Source organism: Pseudochaenichthys georgianus, chromosome 9, assembly GCF_902827115.2.
Source record: "Pseudochaenichthys georgianus chromosome 9, fPseGeo1.2, whole genome shotgun sequence".
In the NCBI taxonomy this organism is placed as follows: Eukaryota; Metazoa; Chordata; class Actinopteri; order Perciformes; family Channichthyidae; genus Pseudochaenichthys; species Pseudochaenichthys georgianus.
In genome coordinates this window covers 25,787,386-25,813,705 of record NC_047511.1, presented here as the reverse complement: position 1 = coordinate 25,813,705, position 26,320 = coordinate 25,787,386, and the positions used below count along the sequence as shown (strand labels likewise).

At 44.2% G+C, this 26,320-nt stretch overlaps 1 protein-coding gene across 1 annotated transcript in view; it reads left to right on the top strand.

Moving 5' to 3' along the window:
• Nucleotides 1-26,320, top strand: part of LOC117452830 (zinc finger SWIM domain-containing protein 6-like) — a 47,042-nt gene that overhangs the window by 3,964 nt on the left and 16,758 nt on the right. The window contains 4 exon segments of the mRNA XM_034091615.1: nucleotides 22,225-22,280; nucleotides 22,283-22,583; nucleotides 24,083-24,163; nucleotides 24,166-24,242. Of these exon segments, the coding sequence (XP_033947506.1) occupies nucleotides 22,225-22,280; nucleotides 22,283-22,583; nucleotides 24,083-24,163; nucleotides 24,166-24,242 (515 nt within the window).

Here is a 26,320-nt window from a genome sequence, read left to right as displayed (position 1 = left end):
CATGTCGCTTTTGGACCTGGAAGACTGTCTGTCATAAACATTACATTGTCATGAGCTGATCATAGAAACATTAGTACAAATCTCACCTTTGTGCCAAGTTCCATGTCTGGTTTTCAGACCAGGCATCGTTTTACCGGTGTAGAAAACTTCCCGAGATGCCTGTTCTGATCACAGCAGCTGTTCTCCGGCCCCCTTGTGTAATTTAGACTCGGCAGCTCATCATGCTGAAAGGCTAGTATTATGGTGCCCCGTCCTCTAATTATAGAATTCTAATCCTATGGCTCTAACATGGCATGACAAAGCATGTTTGCACTTCATTACCTCCTTCCTGTTTTAGTCCCCCAGTCTGGGTCAAGTTCATCCCCTCTTCTCTCATTCATATATGACATGTGCTGTCCTGCTCCTCCCCCCTTTGACCCCTCATCCATGTATTTCTAACTCCCACCCCCTCTGTCTGCCTTCAGGGCTTTGTGCCAAGAGGTAAATAAACCATAACCTACACACACACACACACACACACACACACACACACACACACACACACACACACACACACACACACACACACACACACACACACACACACACACACACACACACACACACACACACACACACACACACACACACACACACACACACACACACACACACACACACACACACACACACACACACACACACACACACACACACACACACACACACACACACACACACACACAGCACCACCTCTCTCTTACTATCCTCTTACTGTAAGCCCCATGTCCCCATGGAGTGACATACTGATGCCTGGCATATGTCGCTCTCTGCAATGTCATTAGCGTACGGTACATGCTACAGCCTATTTATCCAGCTCTCCTTGTTAGGCTAATTCTTCACATGAAGCTACATGTCATTTTATCATGCTGCTGCCCCAAATCTGAGTGATGAGGCTGTTGAGGCTATTTTTAAATGCAACAAGAATGAAAACCAATATGCATATCCTGTAGCCTATTTTGGTGTACTTTCCATGGTAGTGGTTTTGGACTAGATGGCCTATAATATTTGTCTTCACCCTGCTTAAAATATCACTGAACGTCCATGGCAGTCATGCCTATTTGAGTGGGAATGTCATTCTCATCTGCTCTACCTATTTCAAAGACGAAAGTTGTGTGTGAATGTGTGTCAGTCTTGTGCTTCTGCAAGCTCGTAACTCAGGTTAATTTGCTCACGCTCGGGAGAATCTTAATTAGTTTTTCTGCGTCATCTACTCTCTCTCACCCTCTTTTCATCATGATGTCAATGAAACAGTGAAATAACAACCAGGCCGGTGGTTCCCTGTATTTTAACCTGTTCCTTTTTTTGTAACACAGATGGTAAAAATCATAACAAACTCTCCTAACCCTTATGATTGGCTCGTAAAAGGCATGTGTTAGGTGTGAGAATAGAGAAGCCGTCGCGCCATATGTCATTTCCTATTGAATTTAAATCACATGTTTGCTTAGCATTCAGGCAGAACCATCGAAATATCAGACATCATTTACAACAATAAAACACACCCACAAAACAAAGGGGCTGATAAAACAACAAAGAATATTAGCATTCACTTGGAGGTTATTGTTTGTGTTACAAAGCGTTAAGCCAAATACCAAGGAGAGATCCGAACCACTTACAAAGTAACACTGAGGATGTTTGTGCAAGAACACACTCTTCTTCACACAAACTCAAACACATTTTTGTACTCTCAACTATTTTCACAAGGCTTTTCAAAGAGCTTCTTGAGGACCGACATCGACATTTCAAGCATTTTGTCCACAAAGGTGCAGAATTTAAGATGCCAAACGTAAATCTTGCATGAGCATGTTGTATGCAAGACGCTATCATGCTGGATTTTTGGTGGGTGAGGGCTTATTCTTTCTGTTTGTGTGTGGGCTGTTTCTTGTCATGTGGGTGGATCTGGTTTTATTTTCCTGCTAGGTTAGAGAGTTCCTTTATCTTTTTACAATGCCGTCGAGAATGAGCCCACATGCCTACCATCAGAGAAGGAGAAAGACGGAACACTTCCGAAAATGCTGTTTAATGCTGTTGTGAAAACCAAGACGTTACGAGGCTCAACATGTGACTTAAGAGAGAAACTGACAACATATGACTCGTGAATTTAGAAAATCATTCCCCAAAGTAAAACTGGAAAAGTAAACCTTAAGGTCAGTTTGTCGGATATCTTTTATGTACCGAGCTCGAAGGTTGGAGTCTTGAAGGAGCAGTGATCCTGGAGCCGGCGCCTCAGGTCTACCCCCAGCCATGTGACTATCCTTGGGATTGGATCGTCACGGAAACATGGCTGAGCCTAGGACTAGTGTAAACAAATGGCTGTCCAAGAGGGAGAGAATAAGAGGCAGCAACCACATCCATGTGAAGAGACACTGATTCTTTAGGGAAAGTGCTCTCTTTGGCTAACTGAGTGTATCTGAGAGACTGAGAGAAGCAGATTCCAGGCCTTTGTCCCATTATGTCGGCTGAATGTAAAAAGATAGGATACATTTCAGCTGTCGCTTAATGAAAACGTGCTAGCTAAGTCTTTCTTTGTGCAAATGTGTCTATTAGTGCACTTTTTTTTTTTTATCGACAAAATATTATGCATTGTATATAGCCGTCAATGTTTTCCATGTTACATCGTGGTGACATTGAACTGAGGCAATCCAGGTAATGACTTTTTTGTTCACATCTAGTTGTGCAGAAGGTCATCAATGTAAACTGAAGTTAGAGTAAGCAAGGCTGTAAATCGGAAACGTGTTTACATGATAATTACTTTCATTCTTCTTATAATGAGTTTCAGCACAAGCTCAGTTTCCGCCTTCGATTACTCACAGGCAGTCAGCCCCGGGGAGCTTTCAGTCTGGGTGGTCCCCTCAACGATTGAACCCAAAGAAAAAGACATTATCATTGCTGTGCTCATCAAGTGATAGATGACCACTGGCTCTTATGCCTGCTCTGTCATGTTCCCAGCGTGTCAGAAGTGTCCAGAAGGTCCCAAAGCTCGCCACTGTCCCAACTACACAATCTAACCATTCCTTTTCCCAGACCAAGATGTGCTTTCGGATAGATTATTCCCACCACAGACCATAACTTCTGCTATGTTCCATCTTCTACACTCAGTCATAAAGGTCTCCTGCTATTCACATTTACTAGACTGTCCCCAAGATGTACCATTAGACAGTCTTTCTGCCATCCCAAGCTAGCTGTCTGCCTTATTTCCAGTCTTTCCACCTGACTGGAGCCAGCCTCCACCCCATTCCTGTTCCCACATATCCTAGCTGTTTCCTCCCCACCCCTCTTAAATAACCATTCCTAGTTCCAGCTCTGGCCTCCTTGTTTCTGCCACACTCTCAGGTCTATTACCAGGTTGCCCCAAGACCACACTTCAAAATGAGTCTGCGTGGTAATACTGGCTTATTTTCAGAGTATCTCAATGTACAAGATCAGCGTTCATCGAGCCTGTTAAAATAAACCAGCTAAAGTTCCAGCATGAGTCCTCTAACGTCTGCTCCAATCCCTGTTCCAGCTTGACTTGTCTCATGTCCCAGACTGTGGCTGCTGGGTGTGCGTCAGCACAGCTCCTCGGCTGGCTGACTCTGTCTAGGAATCCAGTGCTTCCACACAGCTTCTGCCCCTCTCTTCACTGTGAGCACAGGGAACATAGCAGAGGGAGCAGGCGATAGAAAGGCTACTAAATCCACAATGACAAGGCCCTATTAAAAGCTGTTTTTTCTATTTCATTTAATGACTTTTATTACCAGCCGCCCTTCTCTCTTCGATTTGGCAATAATAACAACAGGGGAATGCAGCACTCAGCGTTCTCCTATCTCATGCTCCCTTCCACTTTTTTTCTTTTTAATGAATTCCTCTTTGCACCAATGGGCTGCTGAAAGAAGCACTAAGCAGGCCAAGACTCTGCGTACTGCAGTGGCAGGTTTCAAGCGTAATCTTTGTGTGTGTGTAGTTAATACATGACTATGAGAATACATGTTAGAGACAACATATGCTTTCACTGTTGCCCCAGATCAGAGCCTCTCTGTGCAGTTTGGTCAACAGCTGTTTCTCGCCAGAAGCCAAACGGCTCTGGATCAGCAATGATATGTTGTTGTGTATTTGTGTGTGCAGATAATCACTTTATACTTTACTGAGACAGTAGAAAGTTACCAATGTGTCCCAGATTAAGGCCAATCTTTTTGATCTAACAAAGACAAATAAGAGAATAGCAGGACTTTGGCTCGTAGTGTTTTGTCTACATTAAACTAACTTTAACCAAGGTAACAAGGACCTTTCCTTGTTGTGACCAACTGACCTCTTGGTGTTATTGCAAATGAGTGTTAGCTGAGAATGGAGTGTGCATTTACCTGTTCAGGCTGTTTCCTGGACAAACATATTCTTTAGCACATACTTACACAGGACTTTGAGCACATGAAGATTCCTTAGCCTGTTTTTATCTTTGTGTGAATGTGAGCATGTGTCTGGATGACTTGTGTTAATGGCACAGTGAGTGTGTTGATAGCGGTGTGTGTCAGGCTCAATAAAGGCATTCTAATGATAAGAGGGTGGACGACATTCCCGTCTTTCATCATTCTCACCCTATCCCCTTTACACGTTCATGCATGCCGCATGTGCAAACACACACACACACACACACACACACACACACACACACACACACACACACACACACACACACACACACACACACACACACACACACACACACACACACACACACACACACACACACTAACACTAACACACATCGACTGGTCCCTCCCCAGCATTGAGCTGGCCCAATGCTCACCTCTTCACTTGACCCCCAGGGATTTACAAAAGCCAAAGGTCAATCTGGTCAGACTGTTCCTCCAGTGGCCGATTCCTCTGCTTGAAAGACGAGGCCCTTCTCACATTATTGTTTTCCAATAAACATCACCTGACCAAAGGAAAAGATTGCTTGCCTGATTGAATGGGTGGATGCGTGCTTCGGTCCCAATAAGCAATTTCTCACCTGAGAGATCGTCAGAGAGGGGACAGAATGCATGCCCGGCCTGTCTGTTCCTTTGTGGAACAACTGGGAACCAGAGCCAGATTGAGAGGGGGAGTTTACCTTCTCTTCTTGCCCGGCAGGCTCAAGTGCCGTGTGAGCTATGCAGAGGAGTAGGTCCTAAGAGTGTGAGGTGCCTCTGGCTGTGCCTGGTCCAACGATGTCGTGGCTGTGTGGCATGTGAGACATGCATTCACTGCTCTGTAGAATAGCAGGGCTGAATAGAGCTAGAAAAGCTCCCCAGGCATGAGAGACAGAGACACAGACAAAGAAAGAGAATGAGAGAAATTCAAAGGGAAGGAGATGGCGGCTTTGAACTGACTATGGAATCTAGTTTGCCCTTCTTAAGAGTTTTGTCTTGAAGGAGTTCTTTCTTTTCTTTTTGCTCATTTGCTGGCTTGCTTTTGTGTTCTTTTTCTTTCCTCATTCCTGCCCTTCATCTTCTTGTAGTCTTATTTGCTTTCCCTTGTACTCCTAATCACTCCATACCTGTGCCTATCCTCCTTCTTTTTTATGCATTCCTTCCTTGTGTTTATAAGCTCTCATGATCTCTTTTTCTTCCCTTCTCAATTTTCCAGTTTCATTTCCCAAGCCAGGCAATAGAAACTCATATCTTATTTACACTGCCCCTATCTAGATACAACATGTTTCCACAGGGTTTCCTGTGTCTAAAGTCCCAAAGGGAAGCTAGCCCGCTCGCTAGCTGCTGCTCTGTGCTGTGCTCAGTGCTAGTCTGCATCCAGACCTCAGGGGCTATCACTGTTTCTACATTTAGCAGCTCTGTTTGCCACTCGGTGGAATGAGGGGAGTAGCAGGACTTGGCCTATTTGCTGTTGTGTCTTTCTCAGACGTTTTTTAATTATCCTTGAATTGTGATCTTCCTGGAACCTTTTCAGATGTAAGCATGGCCTACCCTTCGGAAATCTTTTATGCTAGCCATTTAGCTGATGCACTGAATGAGAAGTTCACTGCTTTGCTCAATATCTATATACCTTAATATTTATGTTGGTCCCAGAGTATTTGGAAATTCTGGTCCAGTTTATAAACCCATTTACTTTCTCTCTCAGATGAATCCTGACATTTGTTTTGAATGAACAAGTCCTTGTACTGCTTGTGTTGTACAATATTTAACATGCACAATGTTAATGTGTTAATGTTTTTTTCATATAAATCAAAATGTAAAAAGTAACACTTTTGTATCCAAAATAAAACCAGTTTAAATCATTTAGGGTACATCTTTTGGAATAAGCGGGAAAAAGCTGTGACTTTTTGTTATCATAGTGGCTGGGAAATTAGCACCATAAATCACGGAGTGTCTGCGCAATACTATGCTTGTTCTCACTTCCTATTGTTGAGGATGTCCCTCTCTGTTGTTGCCACCCTTTCAGTCTCCCTAATTTTTCCAAACCCCGTATCTGTCTGTGTGTCTGCCTGGCTGTCTGGCTAGCCGTTATCCAGCTAGCTGTCCCTCCTGGGTGGCTACATCACCTCACCTCCAACCCCCTTACATCCAGTGACAGCCCAGCCCTTGGAGACATGGGTAATGGTCCTTTCTGATGTACAGCCTGACTCAATTGGACTGGATGGCAGACACATGCCTAAAATAACAAAAGGAGGGTGGAGAAAGAGGGGGGGGTAGAGAGGGAGGATGGGAGGGAAGGAGCGAAGCGATCGATAAAGCAGGGACACATCGCCTAATAAAGATTTATTCCTTTTTTCCCCCCCTCGCCATCAGCCTTGGCAGGGCAGAGAGGGGAAGGAGAGAATGTGATTAGTGGACTTCTTCCCCCAGGGTGCCTCTGATAGCATGTGTGTACACGTGCACAGCAGTATGTATGCTCAATGCGTTGTGTGTATTTTTGCATCGTGTGTGTGTATCGCACGCGTCTCTCCCTCTCCCGAGAGCAAATGGGGTTAAAACCAGTCTCTGTCGTTTGTTCTGCGGGCAGTGGCACTAGCAGCTGCAGCTGTGTCCCTGCCTCTCTCTCTTCCTGTCAGCTAATATTTAGTTAATCTTTGGTCTGGGACCTACGGGACTGGCCTGAGCTCCTGGTGCCCCATCCATCTCGCACTGATCTATATTCCACGCTGGATCCCTCTGCCATTAACCACCACCAAGGGGAGGAGAGAAGGGGATAGGGAGGCGCAGTGGTAGAACGAAGAGGAAAGGGCAGATGGGTGGAGGGAGAGCTGTAGAGAGACAAGAGAGTGATGGAGAGGAAGCAATTGGGGGGAGGGAAATGGAGGAGTAGAGGAGGGCCTTGCACACAAAAATCACTTCTCCTAATTTGAATGAAAGTTAAAAAGAAAAAGTACATCTGCTAAGGGATGCATGTGTCAGGCTTTTTGCTTTTGGAACACACCCCTCCCATTGATTCTCTTCCACTTATTCTCTTTCTTATATGAACAGGTAGAATTAGTTGAATCCAGCTGAAAACTCTAAACAACAGATAAGTGGAGTGTTTCTTCAAGGATGTGTAAAAGGTTGAGGAGGAAAAAGGTGGAGGAGGAGGAGAAAGAGCCATAGGTGTGGGAGTGAGTGATCCATATGCATAAAGCAGGGCACTTCACTCATATGCATTGTGTAGTTAGTTATGAAGGGGTCCACATGGAAAGGCTCTAAGTGCTGAGTCACTCTCTAACACACAGACTTAACGCTTTTATCCCAGACTGCTTGGTCCATCTGAATAGAATATAATAGGCCATAAAGTGCTCTGCTAGCAGTGGCTGCCTGCCCCACGGCAAACCCTTGCCCCTTTGCTCTTCTACTCCAAATCTCATTTCACCACTCTTCTAGAAACGAAGCATGTATGCGCTGTGCTTTAATTACATCGTTTTTTTCCTCCTTCTTTCCACTCTTCTTTCAACCCCTCTTCCCTTGTTGTTTCTCCTGCTTCTCAGGCAGCCACAGAGAGCTCCCTCTTCTCACTTCAGCCCTTCTGTCTACTCTCCCTGTGAACCTCCCCCCTTCAGTCACATGTCCCGTTGCTGCTGCTCCTGCTGTGTGTATGTGTGTGTGGGGCACCTGTTTGGGATCTCAGTGTGTGTTTAGGGTCATGCCTGCAGGTCGTATGCAATGAATAGCAGGGTTGTTACCGAAGCACAACCGGTTGAGAAAAGTAGAGCCAGTAAATGGTGCACCAGTGACGGAAGGAGAGGAGGACGAGGGAGATGGATGGAGGGGAGAGAGGAATGAGGGAACAGGAGGACCAGAGAGGGAGGAAGGGAAGAGTGGTTGCAAAGCCAGTGAGCCTTAACCACCTTCTGTTAGTCGCTCTGCTCTCAGCGCTGTCTTCTCTCTCATAGGAATCTAATGGCTTTTCCACTGTCCTCTTTCCAAACCTCCACCACCACCACCAACTCCCCCTTCCTCTCTTCTTTCTCTCCCTCTCTATTGATGGGCTATTTTTTTCCTTTCTTACGCCTCTCCATCTCTTCTCACTTTCCCGTTTCTCCGTTGCGATTCCCTCTCTGAGACTTTGCCCTTTCCTCCCCTGCTACCTCCCCTCCCTTTCTCTCCTTACGTCCTTCCAGCTGCTGGCCAGGGGAACAGCTGACTAAATCTAAAGCTCAGGCCCCTGGCCCCGGCCTCAGCCTCGGCTCTGCCACAGCCTCCTCCTATTCTCAGCCCTCCTTCCTCTCTCTGTCCCTCCATCCCTCCTCTGGCCTCCAGCCCTGGCTCCTCTCTCAGCAGCCCCTGCTCAGCCCTGGCCCTTCCTCTGAGCCTGGGCTCCAGCACTGCCTGACTCTCAGGAGCCCCCCCCCTCGACCCCACTCCGGAGCTGAAAAGCCTCAGAACCTCTCTCTTTCTCTCTCTCCCCGTTTGCCTATAAGCCTGCCCTCTTCTCTGTCTTTCTGTTTTTTTTCCCACTCTGTATTTTCTTGCAAATTTTTTTGTTTAGGTAGTTTGAGAGGTGTCTCCGTCCTGTCAGATTAGACTTCACTCGCGTTTAGGTCCATATCGAGAGAAAGATAAATAATCTGAATTCAGTGTGCAGTTTACTTTGACGCGGGGGTGAGCAACAGAGGTGGGGAGAGGCGGGGCTATTGCCTCATCATTATCAGAAAATGACCGTATAGGGCGTACACACGGAGCCGTTGGACTCCCCAGAGCGTTGCGTATGCCGTTCTATCCACCTTGGGACCCGTTATCGTTTCCGCAGTCGTTTAGTGCCGTATTCGGTCGTCCTCGTATGGCCGAACGGTAACGCAAACGACTGTTTTCGTCCTCGTGTGGCCGGGGCCTAACTGACTGAAGCTGGGCCCCGAGTGCTGTCCCAGCGTATCTGGTCCAAGCCTCATCCAGGTTGGCTGCAGTTCAGTTCTCTGGCTCCTATACCCAGCATCTCTCTCTGGCTAGTAATGTTAGTCACTGTAACTCATTGTGGCTCGCTTTACTCCAAGCCACAGTCAGCTTGTACATGTTGTCGTTTCTGGCTCAACACTTCCTGCTAAGCCCTTTGTTTCCTCGTGTGTCTCTTTGTCTCCTCGACTCTCGCTTCTATACGTCTCCTAACTTGTGTAGACAGGCTTAGCCTTAGCACAAACACAAATGCTCAGCACACAAACGCGTGCAAGAGTGTGAAACATACGACACATGATTGGCAGCAGGGGGAAGAGGGGGAAAAGCAGCAAAAGGGGAAGTGGGCCTTGTCACATCTCTAGGCAAGCCTTGGGCTCGAGTTTGATCGCTGCCCAGGGATGGGAGCCTTTGTGTGTGTGTCCCCCCCTCCCCACACTCGGTGGCTGTCAGAGCAAGTCTGCAGGCGTGTGTGATTAGGTGCAGGCCCAGGGTCCGCCATCACTCTGCTGAACACACGCTGCCCACAGAAGACACCTGTCAATGCTCTTCCTCCTCTCTGACACCCAACTGCTCTGAGACGAGCGACAGAGGGCTGACAGAATAAAGTTCAGAGAGCACTGCATAGCAAGACTGAGATGCACACGCATACACACACACCCTTACCCTTTGTGTGAAAGTGGGCTAAGGAAGCCCCGGCAGGAAGGAGTTCAGCAACATCAGAATCTTCTCAAACATCTCGCAGCTCCTCTCAGATTTGTATTCAGCCCACTCCCTGTCTGTCTAATGCCCAATACAGCCTTTGTCATTCTTGCCGTCTTTGTTGTAATTTTGTGTCGTTTTGTTTTTGTGTATATGTGTGGAAAAGGAAATTGGGGGGAAAAAGCAGCAAAAGTTTCCTTTTGGAGTCACATTTTCTCTTGTTGACTGACAGATGCGGGACGATGAAAGCGAATCACAACGTGCCACAGACTTCAAAGGTTCCTGTGTTCCTCCGTTTATTGGCAACAACGCACAACAACCTCTCTCCCGGTGTGGATTCTTCAAAATAGGGAGGGAAACAGCTAGATGAAACAGAGGCAGCTGACAAAGAAGCTCGCATTCAAACAGCTAGAGGGAGATGAGGGAGGAGGAGGGGTGCTAAATAATCAGACCTAAGCAATGTAACCAAATCGGACTGCTTTTCAAAAGCATTTTCAATCAAAACGGGGTTTTGATGCGCACTGATTCTGATACCAGGGATGTTTGAGTAGAGAAAAAGTTACGGCTTGAAGTTGTGAAGACTTCTCTGCTTTGGGAGGAGCTTTTGGTTCAGAGGTTGTGCGTGTGTCTGGAGTATGTGTGTTCTACATGGACCATCTTAGCAGTAATTAACTAAGTGTTAAAGCTAAGATGAAATAAGCCGCTTGGTTCTGCTCTCCTAACCGTATGGATTCTCTCTTCCCTTCTCTCTCTCTCTTTCCTCCTTTCTTCTTACTATTGTCCAGGATGGCACCCATTGACTGCCACTGACCTAATTTAGGCACATTTCACTGACCTAATTCATGGGTGAATGCTGACTTGCCCACGGGAGGAGATCCTCTCACCCATACAGTCACATGCACACATACTATTTTCTAGCCTTATGATTAATATGCACAACCTCAACCTGCTTTTTGGTTGCCATGGCGCTGGGCATATAGCCCTCAGCTGTGTTTTAGCCTCTCCTTGACCCCCCATTAGACCCCCTGTCATAGCCTCCTTCAGCAATGAACGTAATGAGGAGGTACAGACACGTGGTCAAATATAAACAAAGCAGTTGGCCATTGTTTAATAATGTCTTCGAGGTGGCATAGTCCTTGACTTCACAAGTCTCAGAGGAGACATAATCAGCATAATTGCATACGGATATGAATATTCTTCTGTCAGCAAGGAAAATGGTAACTTTAGAAACGTTGATTAAACAGTGCAGAAATGCTTTGCTTGTACGTTGCTACGTTGCTAAGTTAGATGGTTAGAAACTGCAGTCTATAGAGCATTGGTGATCCCAAAGGGGGAGTGGCATCTCTAACCCACTTCTTTTAAAATAATTCATGCATCATTGTGTTCCTCTAGCAGATTAATCCCAGCTGACTGGACACACACAGTCCTCTTGAGGGTTTTGGAAAAAGGCTTTGTCATAGTTGGATTAGTTTTGCCCTTTTTAGCGCGAAGATGATTAGTAATAAACTTCTGTGCCTGCAGCCTCCCACTAGGACATGGTAGTTAGAAGTAAGTCTAACCTCATTCAGTGTATTTGTCACACGCATGTGTTGTTTTCTGTGCAGTCCTGCTTGTGTATGTTTGAGTACGAACAAGAAGGGTACCAGAATTCTTTACCTGCCTGTTTGTCTGTGCGTTTGCCCACATAAGACGCAATGTGTTTTCCCCCCACAAATACAAACCATGAAAGCAAACACACAGGTACATACACGCAAGCAACGGGCAGACATGTGTTGTCATGGTAACGCATACAGATGTCAACAAAAGAGGCTCCAGGGTGAAGATTGTCTCCGTCTTGTCCAGCAGGGTGCAATTTATCCCAATGTAGCCATGAAAAGCAGCTATTTACATGAAACGAGAGCCGTTTCTGGGAAATAGGGGTCTCTCTGAAGGTTTTGATGTCAGCTGCCTGCTTTTAGCTTGAGAGTAGAAACCTAAACCATCTAGAGCAGGGGTGGGGAACCATTTTCCTCTCAAGGGCCATTTCAATTTTTACAATATCCTCCGAGGGCCGTATACAAGTTATTGACCTCTGCTTAAAAATACTAAAATCACAGATTCATGTTGCCTTTCTTTCATGCTGTGCAAAGAAAAAGCAACCTCTTAATCCAGATATCTTACCATGACTCGCGCACGCATGCATGCACGTGCACGGTTGTGGCATGACCACCAAAACAGAAAGATATGGACACAAGATGTCTGCAAAAGTATTTAGTTTCCTATCCACGTGGACATGATTTAAGTGGGGGGGGGACCTAACCTTTGAGAGCAACATTAGGAGATCTATAGATACCTCTCTCAACACCCATATGAAACAGAACTGTAAGCAGATTTATTTTTCTTTATGGATATTTTAAATCACTCCCCTTTCAAACTGTATTCTTGTTTATTAATAACAACTGTTATTTACTGTCATATAGTATTTTATACCGGTTTACTTTATTCTCTTGTTTTTTTATAACTATAATGATCATATAAAGATGTGCCTTTACCTCACTGGTTGTAGAAAAAGCTTCTTATATTCGTTAGCATAGCTAGCTAACCAGATGCTAATAACAACAAAGTTATTGACTGTCTGATCAGTATGACAGATGAACAGATCGCCACTGGGCTTTCAACTAAAGACACAGCCACGCAAAAACTGCGGCATGTGTACGGCTCCTTATGGGTACTGCAATTTCTGAAGTGCTGGAGCGGCGTTCTGGGTGCTCTCCGTCAGAACTGCACCCCTGTCAGACGAGACATATACCACGTGATGACACGTTAGGCTCGTGTTGTGTTCAAGGACCCTGACCTTGGCTAGGAAAAACAGGCACTCGCTTGTTTAATTTTTTTGCGGTCTAGATTTCTCTATTTTTTTTCTTTTTTGCGTGTGTTTATAAATTACCTCGAGGGCCTAGATCTAGAGAGAGAGCGAGAGGAGCAAGCTGTAGACCTACGGAGAGAGCTCAGTTCCCTCATGTGGTTGCAGCTCTGTGCATCACCCTGAAAGTCTCTCACCGTTTCCCCTCAACACGCTTGGAGAAGGCCAAGCATAGCGTGTGATTTCAGATGCTTACAGTTTTGAACCCCCTTGTTTTATAGCTTATCCTTAAGAGAGTGGTCCTAACATCAACGTCAATATTTACAGGAATAGCCTGCAGGCAAGAGAATCGACCACCACAATTCAGCAGAGACTTATTCAACCTTTCTCCTGCACCCCCTCTCTCCTCTTTCCCTCACTTGTCTTCATCCCAGTAATTCCCGTTCACTGCAGCAGGCCGTCCATCACAGAGCCAGTTGGCTAAGATATTTGTCATTGGGGGGGTGTGTGTGTGTGTGTGTGTGTGTGTGTGTGTGTGTGTGTGTGTGTGTGTGTGTGTGTGTGTGTGTGTGTGTGTGTGTGTGTGTGTGTGTGTGTGTGTGTGTGTGTGTGTGTGTGTGTGTGTGTGTGTGTGTGTGTGTGTGTGTGTGTGTGTGTGTGTGTGTGTGTGTGTGTGTGTGTGTGTGTGTGTGTGTGTGTGTGTGTGTGTGTGTGTGTGTGTGTGTGTGTGTGTGTGTGTGTGTGTGTGTGTGTGTGTGTGTGTGTGTGTGTGTGTGTGTGTGTGTGCACACAAGGTGCGCCCTGTTTACGTGCGTGCAATATCTTTCGGCAGGGCCGCAGCTTTGACACAGGCTCAGCGGCTTTTTGAGAGATGCTGGATGACGCGTGTCAAGTGATATTAAATTTGAGAGAAACTCCCCTCCTCCCTCATTCACTCCCCCCTCTGCCTTGCCCATCCCTCTGCCGTGGACTGTGTCTGCTGTGGTTAGTGTGAGCTATGACACTTTTCAGTGGGGTTTTTAGGGGGGAAGGTGCCACGTCTGATGTACGAGGCCTCACATCTCTGTGGGTATAGCAGACACTTTGGCCTACATAAGCTCCTGGAAGGTCAATGCCTATACATCTGAATATATATGCTGTACATATGCTCTACCTAATCTAAATTACAAATGTTTTACTCTTTGTATTGTCATAATCCAAACAATGATGTGTTAAGGTTATCATTATGTGAGCTGTGTATTAATCTGTGGGAATGATAATTGATTGGTAATTGCTTTCAAATGAGTGTGTATTTAAGTGGTTGCGGTGCTTTTGTGCTGTCTTTGTCTTCAAAGAGAGATGTCGCTGTAAATAAGGTCACTCCCAAACAGGTTACCTATGTATTTAGATTATTCAGACCTTCATTGAATCAGAAAGAAGACACAGAATGGTAGATTTTCTCAGCTACTGAATAAAGAAAGTAGCACATAAAAGGTTAACCTATTTTCCTGGTGAATGTTTTTTCTTTGCGTTTGCACATGTGTGTGTATCTCCTCCCATCTCTGTCAGGTAATAATGTGGATGTATGGGTATTGGGCCAGTGTGCTTGGTGCTATTATGGGTACGCCTGAGAAGGGGGATGTTGAGCAGGGGCGGGTTTATGCCAGGATGTGGCATGCACCGCTGAACAGAGAACAGCGAGTGTGACCTCAGTGACTCCAGGAAGGAAGGGGTTAAGCACGAGCCAGCAGGCCTGCATGGGCTGCGTTACGCAAACTGGCGGCTGGCTGGAGCTGAAAGGGGAAGTGCTGAGCTCAGAGGAACACTGGCTCAGAGCCCTCGCTCCCTCCTCCCTTCACTGAAACTCCCCCTTTGCCTCCCCTGGCCCTCCTCCTCGCTACAGCTGAGCGCTCCCCATGCTTCCCACCGCCAGGCGTGGTGATGTGTGTTTGTGTGTCTGTGTGCCTGTGCTGGAATGTAGCTTCCCCCCTCGGCTGGGGCCTGTGTGTGTGTGTGTGTGTGTGTGTGTGTGTGTGTGTGTGTGTGTGTGTGTGGGTGTGTGTGTGTGTGTGTGTGTGTGTGTGTGTGTGTGTGTGTGTGTGTGTGTGTGTGTGTGTGTGTGTGTGTGTGTGTGTGTGTGTGTGTGTGTGTGTGTGTGTGTGTGTGTGTGTGTGTGTGTGTGTGTGTGTGTGTGTGTGTGTGTGTGTGTGTGTGTGTGTGTGTGTGTGTGTGTGTGTGTGTGTGTGTGTGTCTGGAATGATGCCTCCCCTTGTCTAGTGTGTGACGTCAGTACACACAACGGGTCAGCTTAGGGCTAGTGTGTGTGTATGTGTGTGTGTGTGTGTGTGGGGAGGAGTCAGTTATTGGAGAGAGAAAAGGGAAAGAGGAGGGGCTGTTTGTGAGCAGGAGGTTGACTGCAGGGAGTCACTGAAGCCAGTATGTGTGCATGCATGAAGGCATCATGAGTGTGTCAAAGGGTGGGGTAGTGTGCATGTGTGTGGGTGTGTATGTGGTGGAGTGTGTGGGTTGACTTTCCAAACGAAATGGGAAGGGTAAAGAGTGTAAGGTTATTTCCTGGCGTGGATAAGTGGACCTAAAAACACACACGTACTCGCCCATGTGCTCACACAGTCATGCGGTAATTTTCAGTCCAGTGCTGATGGTGCCCTGCTAGCTATTTTCATATACAAATGAATTATGTTCACTTTCAGCCATGTTAGCCTCAATAGCAGAGCTATCTGTGTGCGTTACTAGCTTTACAGAATATTGTTGCTACATTTTGTTCAGCCATTTTCATACCCTTTTTTTCAGCTTTGATGTCAAGATTAATTTTTGAAAGCTGTTTTATCAAAAAGATTAATCTCAAAAGGATTTATGGGGCAGAGTTCAAATTAAACAAGAGAAACACATCTGTAATCAATTCTGACAGCCACAGCAAATGTCCTTTTGGCACACTTTCTGCTTGCAAATGATGTGCAAGATCTAACAAACACAGCTTCCGCCTCACAAACACACATTACAAAATCATTAAACTGTGCATGGCCATATTCTTTCTTTATTCTTTTAACCACGTTCTGTGTGCAGTGTTTTTAACAGACACAGCCTGGCCCATCTCAACCCATGCCCTCCTTCATAAGACGAAGGACGCTAGCATTGTTATGTCTGAACTGCATAGGTTTGTCGTTAGAAAGATAGCGAAGCCCTCAAGTAGCAGACAATGGCTTTTCAATGGATCCCATTACCTGCGTCTATAGCTTGCCTGGGAAAGACCTCTGCTAATTACACACATTCGTTTCCAGCCAGCTGTAATTTCATTCACACTAATGAACCTTGAACATGGATTGGGGTAAAGTTAATGTACAGCCAGGAGACAGAATTAGCAGGCTATGGCTTCTCCAGTGACAGGGATTTGTTGAATAGCAGCTTTACAGACGGTTCACCCAATACCACACAGATGCTGTTCTGATATAACTCCTAATACTAATTTTAGACTATAATGAAAATGTATTAGTTAACTACAAAGTAAATTATATCCACCAAAAATCTATGATTGTATTTCCTTTTTAGTGTAAAGTAGCTGTATTCGAAAATGTTGTTATCTGTGTTAATGGCTTCGACATTGTGGTGTATAGTTATGTTAACATATGTTATCTGCGTTTGAAGGAATAGTGGACATTTTAAAAAATATGCTTTTTGCTTTTTTACCGAGAGGAAGATAAGAACTTGCTAGCAACCAGTTAGCATAGCCTAGCATTAGTATGTTAAAAGTTGGAAACAGCTAGCCTGGCTCTGTTACTAGGGTAACAAATAGTTGCATACATATATTGTTCGATTACGCATTCATGTATGTGTAATAGAGGTGCTGGTAAGAGAATATTGTTGTTTTTGGATGAAGTCAGGCGAGCTGTTTCCCATTGCTCCCAGTCTGTGTTAATCTAAACTAGCTCGTTGCTGGCTCCACCTTCTATTTTCTCATTTCACTTGCTGCAAGATAGTGTTTTTCCCTAAATGTCAATCAGTTTATTTTCAGAATTCTTGCACACAGGTTTTTAATGTGTTACTTACATATCTCGTTTTCTCATCACTTTAGCCTTTTTGTCTTGTGTCTATCACATCCTTAAACAGAGGCTCCACTGTCTTTCTGTGCTGGATAGCCTTCTGAAAGCCAACCTTTGGGATCAGTTAGCAGAGCAGTAGCATCGGCTCTGCTTGACAGGCCCAATCCAGCAACATTTGAATCCATTTTGAAAGTGATAGTTTGAAAATTGCAAGTCATTTCTGATATACCGCATAGCAACTAAGTGACAGCAGCCCAGTAGTCAACTGTCATTTCCACCGCCAGCTGATGACAACTCCAATCACCCATACAGCCGTCAATACACACACACACACACACACACACACACACACACACACACACACACACACACACACACACACACACACACACACACACACACACACACACACACACACACACACACACACACACACACACACACACACACACACACACACACACACACGTATTCTGTACCTCCCATCCCTATGATTAACATGCATATTTTGCTGTCAGAATCTCAAGCGGAAGTAAAAGCATTGAGATTCATAGAATTCCAATGGACATTAATTCATGCTCATTTGTGTCTGTCAGGATAAGTATTCAGAGGTAGTACGAGTTTCATTTGGTGCATGTGTGTGAATGTGGGGGTGGTTTAGAAAACCTTTTTTTCGTCGTTCAGAGGGCTTAATGCATAAATATGGCCGCCTCTGGAGCTCAGCTGTGTTATTCCAGCCCGTCCCACACCTAGGAGACACAGAAATGCACACGCACGCATGGAGCAAGGTCTCCTGCAGGATAGCATTGATCTTTGTTTATAGTCTCTGTATGGGTGCTTCCTTATAGGACCACACAAGCATGTACTCATTGTTACTCACGCATACCTACACTGTAAGAGGCTGAAAGGCCTTGTATTTGTCTTTTATAGGATTATTAATTGGGCCTGTTCAAGGAGCCCCATTGGTAGAACATCGTCCTTTAGCTGTGGGTGGGATGGAGGTGGTGTTAGAGGTGGGGGACCTTTCCTCGAACTGCCTTGCTTGTCGACAGTTGGGGTTCAGATCTCATTTCAGTAGGGCCTCTCAGTTCAGTCCAACCAAACAGATTGGATTCCAGTCCAGTGGCTTTTTCTCAGTGAAGTTTTAGAAGGCTATCTTTGGTCAAACGGATCCCACGTTCAAGCTCCAACTGCTGCAAGTGGTCTCCTGTAGATCATAGAAGCTCGAGTCGGGCAGAGTCGGATGTAGGTGTTGCTCTCCTTCCTGTCTGAAGCTCATAAGATAATTTAATTAATGTGCAAGGTTAAAGTTAATGGGCACACGCAGATGGGCCTTAAATATCTATTTGATTCTCTGTTTCTATCTCTTAGCTTTTTGTTGACTCACTTTCACACCAGCCTATTTGTATCATCCTATTTCCCCCCACTGAAATCACTTATGTATTCAGAATCTCACACACACACACACACACACACACACACACACACACACACACACACACACACACACACACACACACACACACACACACACACCACACACACACACACACACACACACACACACACACACACCGGACTGCATGGTGCCATATTAGATTTAGGTGACAGTCACTCACGGACCAATTCAGCCAATAAACGTAATGACCTCCCCATTGCTGGGCCAGAATTTCCTCCATTGACTTGGAATTTTAATTTGATTGCGGAAATATATGTATGTTGCTCAATCTAATTTACTCCAGTGATTTTTAGAACACTGAGCACTTTTGTGCTTAGGCAAGCAAACTCTTCTGGCCCGGCCCCGATACTCGCCGCCTGCCTTCATGTGGGAAGCTAAATCCTGTTTTATATGCGGCGTATAAAGGCGGCATTCTTCCATCACAGCAGATGTATGGTGAAGGAGTTGCAGGTCTTAGTTTGGGCCTTTCCTCCCTGAAATAAGAGCAGGAATCTTTCTGGGACCCCTTGTTGTTGAATAGATAGAAGTGGCCCTAGCTGGTCAAGAGAGTGCATGCTAGCTTATCGGCACTTATACAAGTTCAAAACCAGAGAGCTCTATTTGGGGGAATGCTTTGATGTGGATCCCTCCAAAAAAGTGTGGGTGGTCTGCAGTTCTTTGTGGGATTTGAACATATATATATACATACGCTAATTCTCACTCACTCTTTCACACACTGTTCTCGCTGCCTTACATAGCTCCTAGGGCCAAGTGTGATTTCACCAGGGCGGTCACAAGGGGTTTCTAGGGCAACCTCACAGAGGCCTTGTTCTAAAAATGGCGGCCATGGTTACTTTGAAAGCCAACCCTGGCCTCATGAACATTCACAGAAAAGAGCCCTGAGCAGCACTCGGGGAGGGGAGCTGGGTGGACTGGGTGAGGGGGGAACCAGGCTCTTTAATAGCTAGCACATGAGACATTGAAGGTTTCATACCATCCCATCCAGGAGTCATGGGAGGTTTGTGTGTGCGTGTATGTAATTGTACCTAAACAGTAATAGCCCTGTACCCAGTGCTTGGCTAAATTAAAAGGGCATTTTTGGCATGGGGGGGGGGGCAGTTTTTGGTGCCCAGACGAATGGACAGGGAAGGCGAAACTCATTACCTACCCATCTGTCAGAGAGTGAGAGAGAAAGAGCTGTGGGAATGTGGATGGAGGGAGGGACACATGAAAAGGGCTTGGAAGTGGAGAGAGTGAGAGTGTCTGTTAAAGCAACACAGCTGACTTTTCCAACAAGGATAAGTCTTTAATCACAAACACTTTTCATACTACATGCATTTATTTTTTCGTAAAGTATTCCTTTTACTTTCCAAGTGGACAAAAGAAAATAAACATTTAAAAGTGGTGTGTGTGTGTGTGTGTGTGTGTGTGTGTGTGTGGTGTGTGTGGTGTGTGTGTGTGTGTGTGTGTGTGTGGGTGTGTGTGTGTGTGTGTGTGTGTGTGTGTGTGTGTGTGTGTGTGTGTGTGTGTGTGTGTGTGTGTGGTGTGTGTGTGTGTGTGTGTGTGTGTGTGTGTGTGTGTGTGTGTGTGTGTGTGTGTGTGTGTGTGTGTGTGTGTGTGTGTGTGTGTGTGTGTGTGTGTGTCACAGAGGTTGTTTTTCTTTGAGCTCTCTCAACCCCACATGTTTTTGATGTTCTCTTTTTCTCTGGACCAGGGGCCACTCTTGAAACATAAGCTGTTGTCACACACACACACACACACACACACACACACACACACACACACACACACACACACACACACACACTAAATGTAGTAGCAAATATTAAAAGCATTTGCTAATTTTTATGTCATTACAGAAAAAAGTTAGCTCTCCTTTCTTCAACCAGCTGCACCATGTATCACCATGAGACTCAGTATCTCTCGCTCTCTCTCCCTCTCTCAGCTGTATATAGGCTATGATCACTGCAGATGCAGATTGCTGCCATACCCCTCTTCTGTGGATATTGTTAACTAACATGTACTTCCTCTGCCAGCTGGCTTTCACAATGGAAAAGCATATCTCCATGGCAATGTTCTGCCGTTCTGCACCGTTGGATATTTGCAGCTAACACTTATAATAACAATAACCAAACATGGCTATTTCTGTTGTGATGCTTTTGCAAATATGCAGGATTGCGAAATCAGTGCTAATGGAGCTTTTTGAATATTCTATTTGTGTATGAGGCCTAGGTCTCACTCGTGTATATGGTGGTTAAAAGGGTTTCCTGACTGAGTCTTTGTGCTTTAGGCAGAGAAATATAACCAGCTTGCTTTATTTTTGCGTCCAGCCTAAGGGCGTCAGCACACTATAGCTAACGGTTGTCACCCTATTTACTTTCTGCTCTCTATTTCTTCTTATGCACCTGCATTCTTAGTGCAACCCTTAGCCATCAGTGGTTTAACCTGACCTCTGTTCATCTTGCTTCTGTTCCCCTCACCCATTTCCATCTATATCTTATAAAATATTCAAATCCCTCCCTTACTTAATATAGAGGCCTAGAATAAACTTTGATATTTGCGTTAATACATGCTTGATATCACAGCAATGCGTGTGCTCAGTCCTTTGATAAAAGTATTTAAGAGATGTATGTCTTTGCCTGGTCCACATGCATTTCAGAGATCTCTCCTGTGCACATACATGCATTCATAAGCTCCTCTCTGCCTGTCCTAACCACTCCCATTATTAATAAATGCATGATCTCACACAGCTTTGCGGTGTGTGCGTACATGTGTGTCTCTTTCATATGCTCATCAGTGTGTGTTTTAGGCCACTGCCGGGGACCCCGCCCTGCTCATTCATATTCATCCTCGCATAATGACTAGCCGCGCCTCCGGATAGCGCAGTCAAGATGAGATCAAACATTATACTCAAACAAGAGGCTGTATAATTCATACTGTAACAGCCGTGCTCACGGCTCACTTCCTCATATCTCTCTCAGTTCCCCTGCCAGTGCATCCCCGATCCGAGACCCTGCATCTAGGTTTCTGTCGCTTTCATTGACTTTCACATTCATGACAGAAGTCTGCAGCTGGTCCTGATCGTGCTCTGAAGATAAGAAAAAATGAGCCCTTTTGGCAGGTGACTGTCCAACTGAGTCTGTTTCATCCTGAGCGTGTTCATTCCTAAAGACATTTATACAGTAATGTCATTTACTAAAGGGCACAGTCAATGAGATGATCAAGTTATCCAATTTTCATTTAATAGTTGTTCAGGACAAACCTCCAGTTGTTGGCTCTGTATGGAGACAATAGATGCCAGCTCTTATCTCTGAATTACTTGATGACGATGTACCTCTCATTGTACTTATAATCAAAGTTGCTCTGCTTGAAACTTAATAGCTCAAATGTGTTGTATTGGTTTATCTCTTCCTGAGTGAAAGCAAACAAATTGAGTGGCGCAGGGATTCAACTAGTGCACATTTGCATCAGTGATTGCGGTGAGGGTGATTAATTTATCTTATAAATCAATTCATATATGTTCTATAAAATGTCCCATACTGTAAGCCCATCACAAGTTCACAGTATCCAGATATTCATTGAACTCTCAAGACAAAGAGCATTTGTGAGATATCTGAAAATCTGAAACCAGTTACATTTGGACATTTTCGATTCAGAAATGATATCAACTCTTAGCAGATCATCAAATGTTGTAGCTTTGGTTTAATTTGAATGAATATGAATTTCTGCTATGGAGTAAACATGTAAGGATGAGACAGCTGTAACTGAAGGAATACCTGTACATATTGTTAATCTCGTTAAAACAAGATTGACATTTTGTTCGTCTCTTTCTCCCTTGTTCAGGTTTCCATCTCAGCGGCACAGTGACGGACCCCGCCACACCCTCCGCCCCCGAAACTAGTTTTGCAGCGTGAGCGTCAGCTTCGACCGCTGCAAGATCACAGCAGTAACATGCACCTGCGGCAACAAAGACATATTTTACTGCGCCCATGTAGTGGCGCTGTCGCTTTACAGAGTACGGAAGCCTGAGCAGGTCAAACTGCACCTGCCCATCTCAGAAACACTGTTCCAGATGAGCAGAGACCAGCTGCAGAAGTTCGTCCAGTACCTGATCTCAGTCCACCACACCGAAGTGTTGCCTACTGCGCAGAAACTGGCAGACGAAATCCTGTCGCAGAACTCGGAGATCAACCAGGTCCACGGTGAGGAAAAGTGTGTGTGTGTGTCAGAGAGTAGGTGTGGGGCATGTTTATGACCATGCAGGTGTGTTTATTTGTGTGCATTTGTGTGTTCTTGCCTCCTACATGCATGCTTGTATTGACTGCATGATGAAGGTAAAGCGTGGCAGGATCAATATGACTCATTAGTGAGATCCAGCCAGTAAAAGAGAGACTGTGTGCTTCTAATCAACACTATAGACCCGTTATTTACCTCTGAGAGCGAGAGAATCATACAGAGACAGAGGCCCAGAGTTTTCTGTGAAGTAAAGAAGAGTGCATATCTCTTGTTATCGATACTGCACTTACAGTCCTTTTTTTTTTTTTTCCTAGAAGGACATTTATTTGCTTATTGCATTCCAAGCTTATTAGCTCTCCACATTATTTGGCATGTTAAAATCAATGTATGTATTACAGTAATGGATTATTTGTTTAGGGTCCTTTTTACAAATTACTATTAATTCTGTGCAAAATAACTGTCAATAATATTAATAGAAGATGGAACAAGTGAGGGTATGCCGATTCATATTAATAATAGTTACTGCTGCTGCCTGTTATATTACCCCTTTCAGACTAGACTGAAATCACCCTTTTATTTTATTACAAACTGATGATTATTTTCTCAAATAATCCCATGGTTTCCTAAACTCCAAGGTGCTGCTTCATGCTTTGTACAACATGCCGTCAAAAGCCTAAAGATATTAAGAAAAAAGATCCTTGACATAAACACTGAATCCATGATCAAAATAGTTGCTAATTCATTTTCTGTGAAATGAATTATACATTACTGCCTTCAGTGTGAGTGTGTTATCTTGTAATTCTAATGACCACAAAATAAACATTTGCAAATTACTAGTGTTTGAACTTGAGACAATTTTATCTTCTCCTAAATATGGGTAATGGTTTAGATTTTCATTTTCATGTTAAAATGATTTTAAGTCAGGGTACATAACAATAAAATGTACATTCAGTAGGACAAGGTTAAAGGTGGGGTAGGTAAGTTTGAGAAACCGGCTCGAGATACACTTTTTGTTATATTCCATGGAATGCTCTTAACATCCCGATAGCAATGAATATCTTAAGTGCTTTGACAAAAAATCCATAAAAAATGTCATCAGTGGAAGCTGTGGTACTGTAAAAAGCACGTCCAATCATTTTAGTCGGCTAAAATAACTGGATGGCCTACCTGCCGGTCAGCCTTCCATCTGTGCACAAACTTATCTCGTGACGTGCCCTCATTGGTCCTGTGCCATTCCTGTGTGTTGGAGGAGAGGCTCTGTAAGGAAGTGGTAGATTTTTTCCGGTAGTGTATTTTCAAATTCTACCGCAATCGAGCTGGTTTCTCCAAAATGACCTACCCCACCTTTAAGTGAAATGTTAATGCATCTGTAAGGTATACTATGTATGCGCGCATACGCCTATATGAACCATGATGTACCAGGTAGCAAACTGCACATTCAACATTTTATTTGTATTGTGTGTAGGGGCCCCGGACCCCACAGCAGGAGCCAGTGTGGACGATGAGAACTGCTGGCATCTGGACGAGGAGCAGGTTCAGGAGCAAGTCAGCTCTTCCTGTCGCAGGGAGGATACCACGGCTCGGGCAAGCAACTCAATCTTCTCTTCAGGCAAGGTCAGGAGCCAGCAGCATTGTTCATCTACATACAGAACATTACAACGCACACATACAGCACATACCGACCTTGAACGCTACAGAAATGCAGTGTATCCTGCTGTGTCTGTGTCCCTCCTTTAGCCGTTCTCTTCTCTCTACAAAAGCACACACATGCAGCCTCTGCTTCTCCCCTCTGCATCCTGTTAATACATATTTTCTACTTCTCTTCTATTCCCTTATGAAAAGAGCCCTTCTCTGTTCAAAGTAATCCCAGACAAAACAACTTGCATATATTGGCACATACATTCAAAGGCAGGCTGCCTCTTAGCTGCAGCTAATTGCAGAAAGGAAGTGTAACATAAAGAGAGAGAAAGCCTGCACTACGTACTAGCCTGTACCTGCGATAGAGCGATTACATGAGATGTGAGCTTCTCTCTGTTACAGTGGCAGCGCTAGGCCAGCATTAATGTTGTGCACTGTGTAGAAACCTGCAAGCCAAGGCCCTTATCATCCACTCTGGCCTGCTTTTAGAATGTCTCTGGGCTTTATGCTCTTTGATGCTTGTTTTATTCTTTACAGCACACTGACAGCCACATATACGCTTGTCTTTCACACACCCACGGCGAGAGTCACGTACCCATTTGTACGTACACTGAGCTGCCCTCAAATGATAAACACACACCCACTGAATATGCGTTATGTATATACTGTATGTGCTCCTGTGTGTTTGTAAATAAATGTTTCACTGCTCTTACCATATAGACAAATACACAGAATTGATGTGCTTTTGTGTGCACGACGTCCATAAGTAGCCTACAACATTTTATATTCCAACATTTTATATTCCTAAAACACCCAAGAGTGGGTATGTTTTTTGTTGCTAAAAGATGCTGATAACTTATGTTTACAATAAATTAGTCCCTGTTGCAATTAAGATACAAATATTTGATGGAGTAAGGAGGAGAAACCTCAGCTGCTGATAGTGAACCACTTGCAAGAAGAAACTGGTTAAAATTAAAAACAGTCTATGGAATCTGTTTTGTATTTTATTGGATCTTTAACCATTCCTTTTTACAATAGTTCTATAGCAAGCGTTGACACATTTCTTGATTTGAAAGGAATGAAACTATTTAGCTTTTTGTACAATTGTGTCTGTATGTTTGTGTTCATTGCAAGTGAATGGATTTACTTTGTGACCTCTAGTTTTGAAGAATATTTCTAAAGTAAAACGACACAACTATTTAGACTGCATAAAAGTAGTTTGAATGGAATTCGATCTTTCAAGTCAGAAAGTGCTTGTGCTTGACAGTACAAGAGGAATTTATTCTCCTGGTTTGAGAAAATCCTTTTTAGCTCGAGTTACATGCTCCTAATTCTGAGGGTTTGTGCCACTTCAAGGCAAACTTGATTTGACCATGGAAGTTAAATGTCAGACGCTCCTCTCTTAATAACAGACCACTGCCCAGTCTGGGACATTGAGTCTGATTTGTCTACAGACATCATAGCTGGTAAAAGAATAGTGTCCTTTTTAAGGCACGTTGTTTAGAAATTGTAAGAACAATTTAATCTGAGGTGGAACTGTGTGCAAATAAGCAGGATTCTTTTTAAGACCTTTTTCTATTCAAATCAACTTTATTTATCCTTCAATGAAAATTGTATCCAGCAGTTAACACACAAATAAATAAAAGACATAATGTGCAGTAATTTAAAACAACTTTGTGAAAAATGTAATTAATCCACAAATAAATTAGCATATATATTTAAAAACAATAATGAAAAGATACAGTAACTAACAAAATTGTATTCAGCAGTTAAAACAGAAAATACATTAAAATACAAAGTATTCACTAATCTAAAAAAAACTTTGTGAAAAATGTAATTAATGCACAAATAAATTACCATAGATATTTAAAAACAATACTACAATGATACACAACTTAACTAATGAGTCTGTAAAAAAGCATAAAATAACCACTTAATTTGTATCATTGATAACGTTTGAGTTGTGAGAGCTGTTTGGTGTGTCTCTCTATTACTGTGTGTGTCACTGTGTGTGATCTTTGCTCTCTGTTTTGTATCATGTGTGTTGGGGTGTGTATGTAACGCG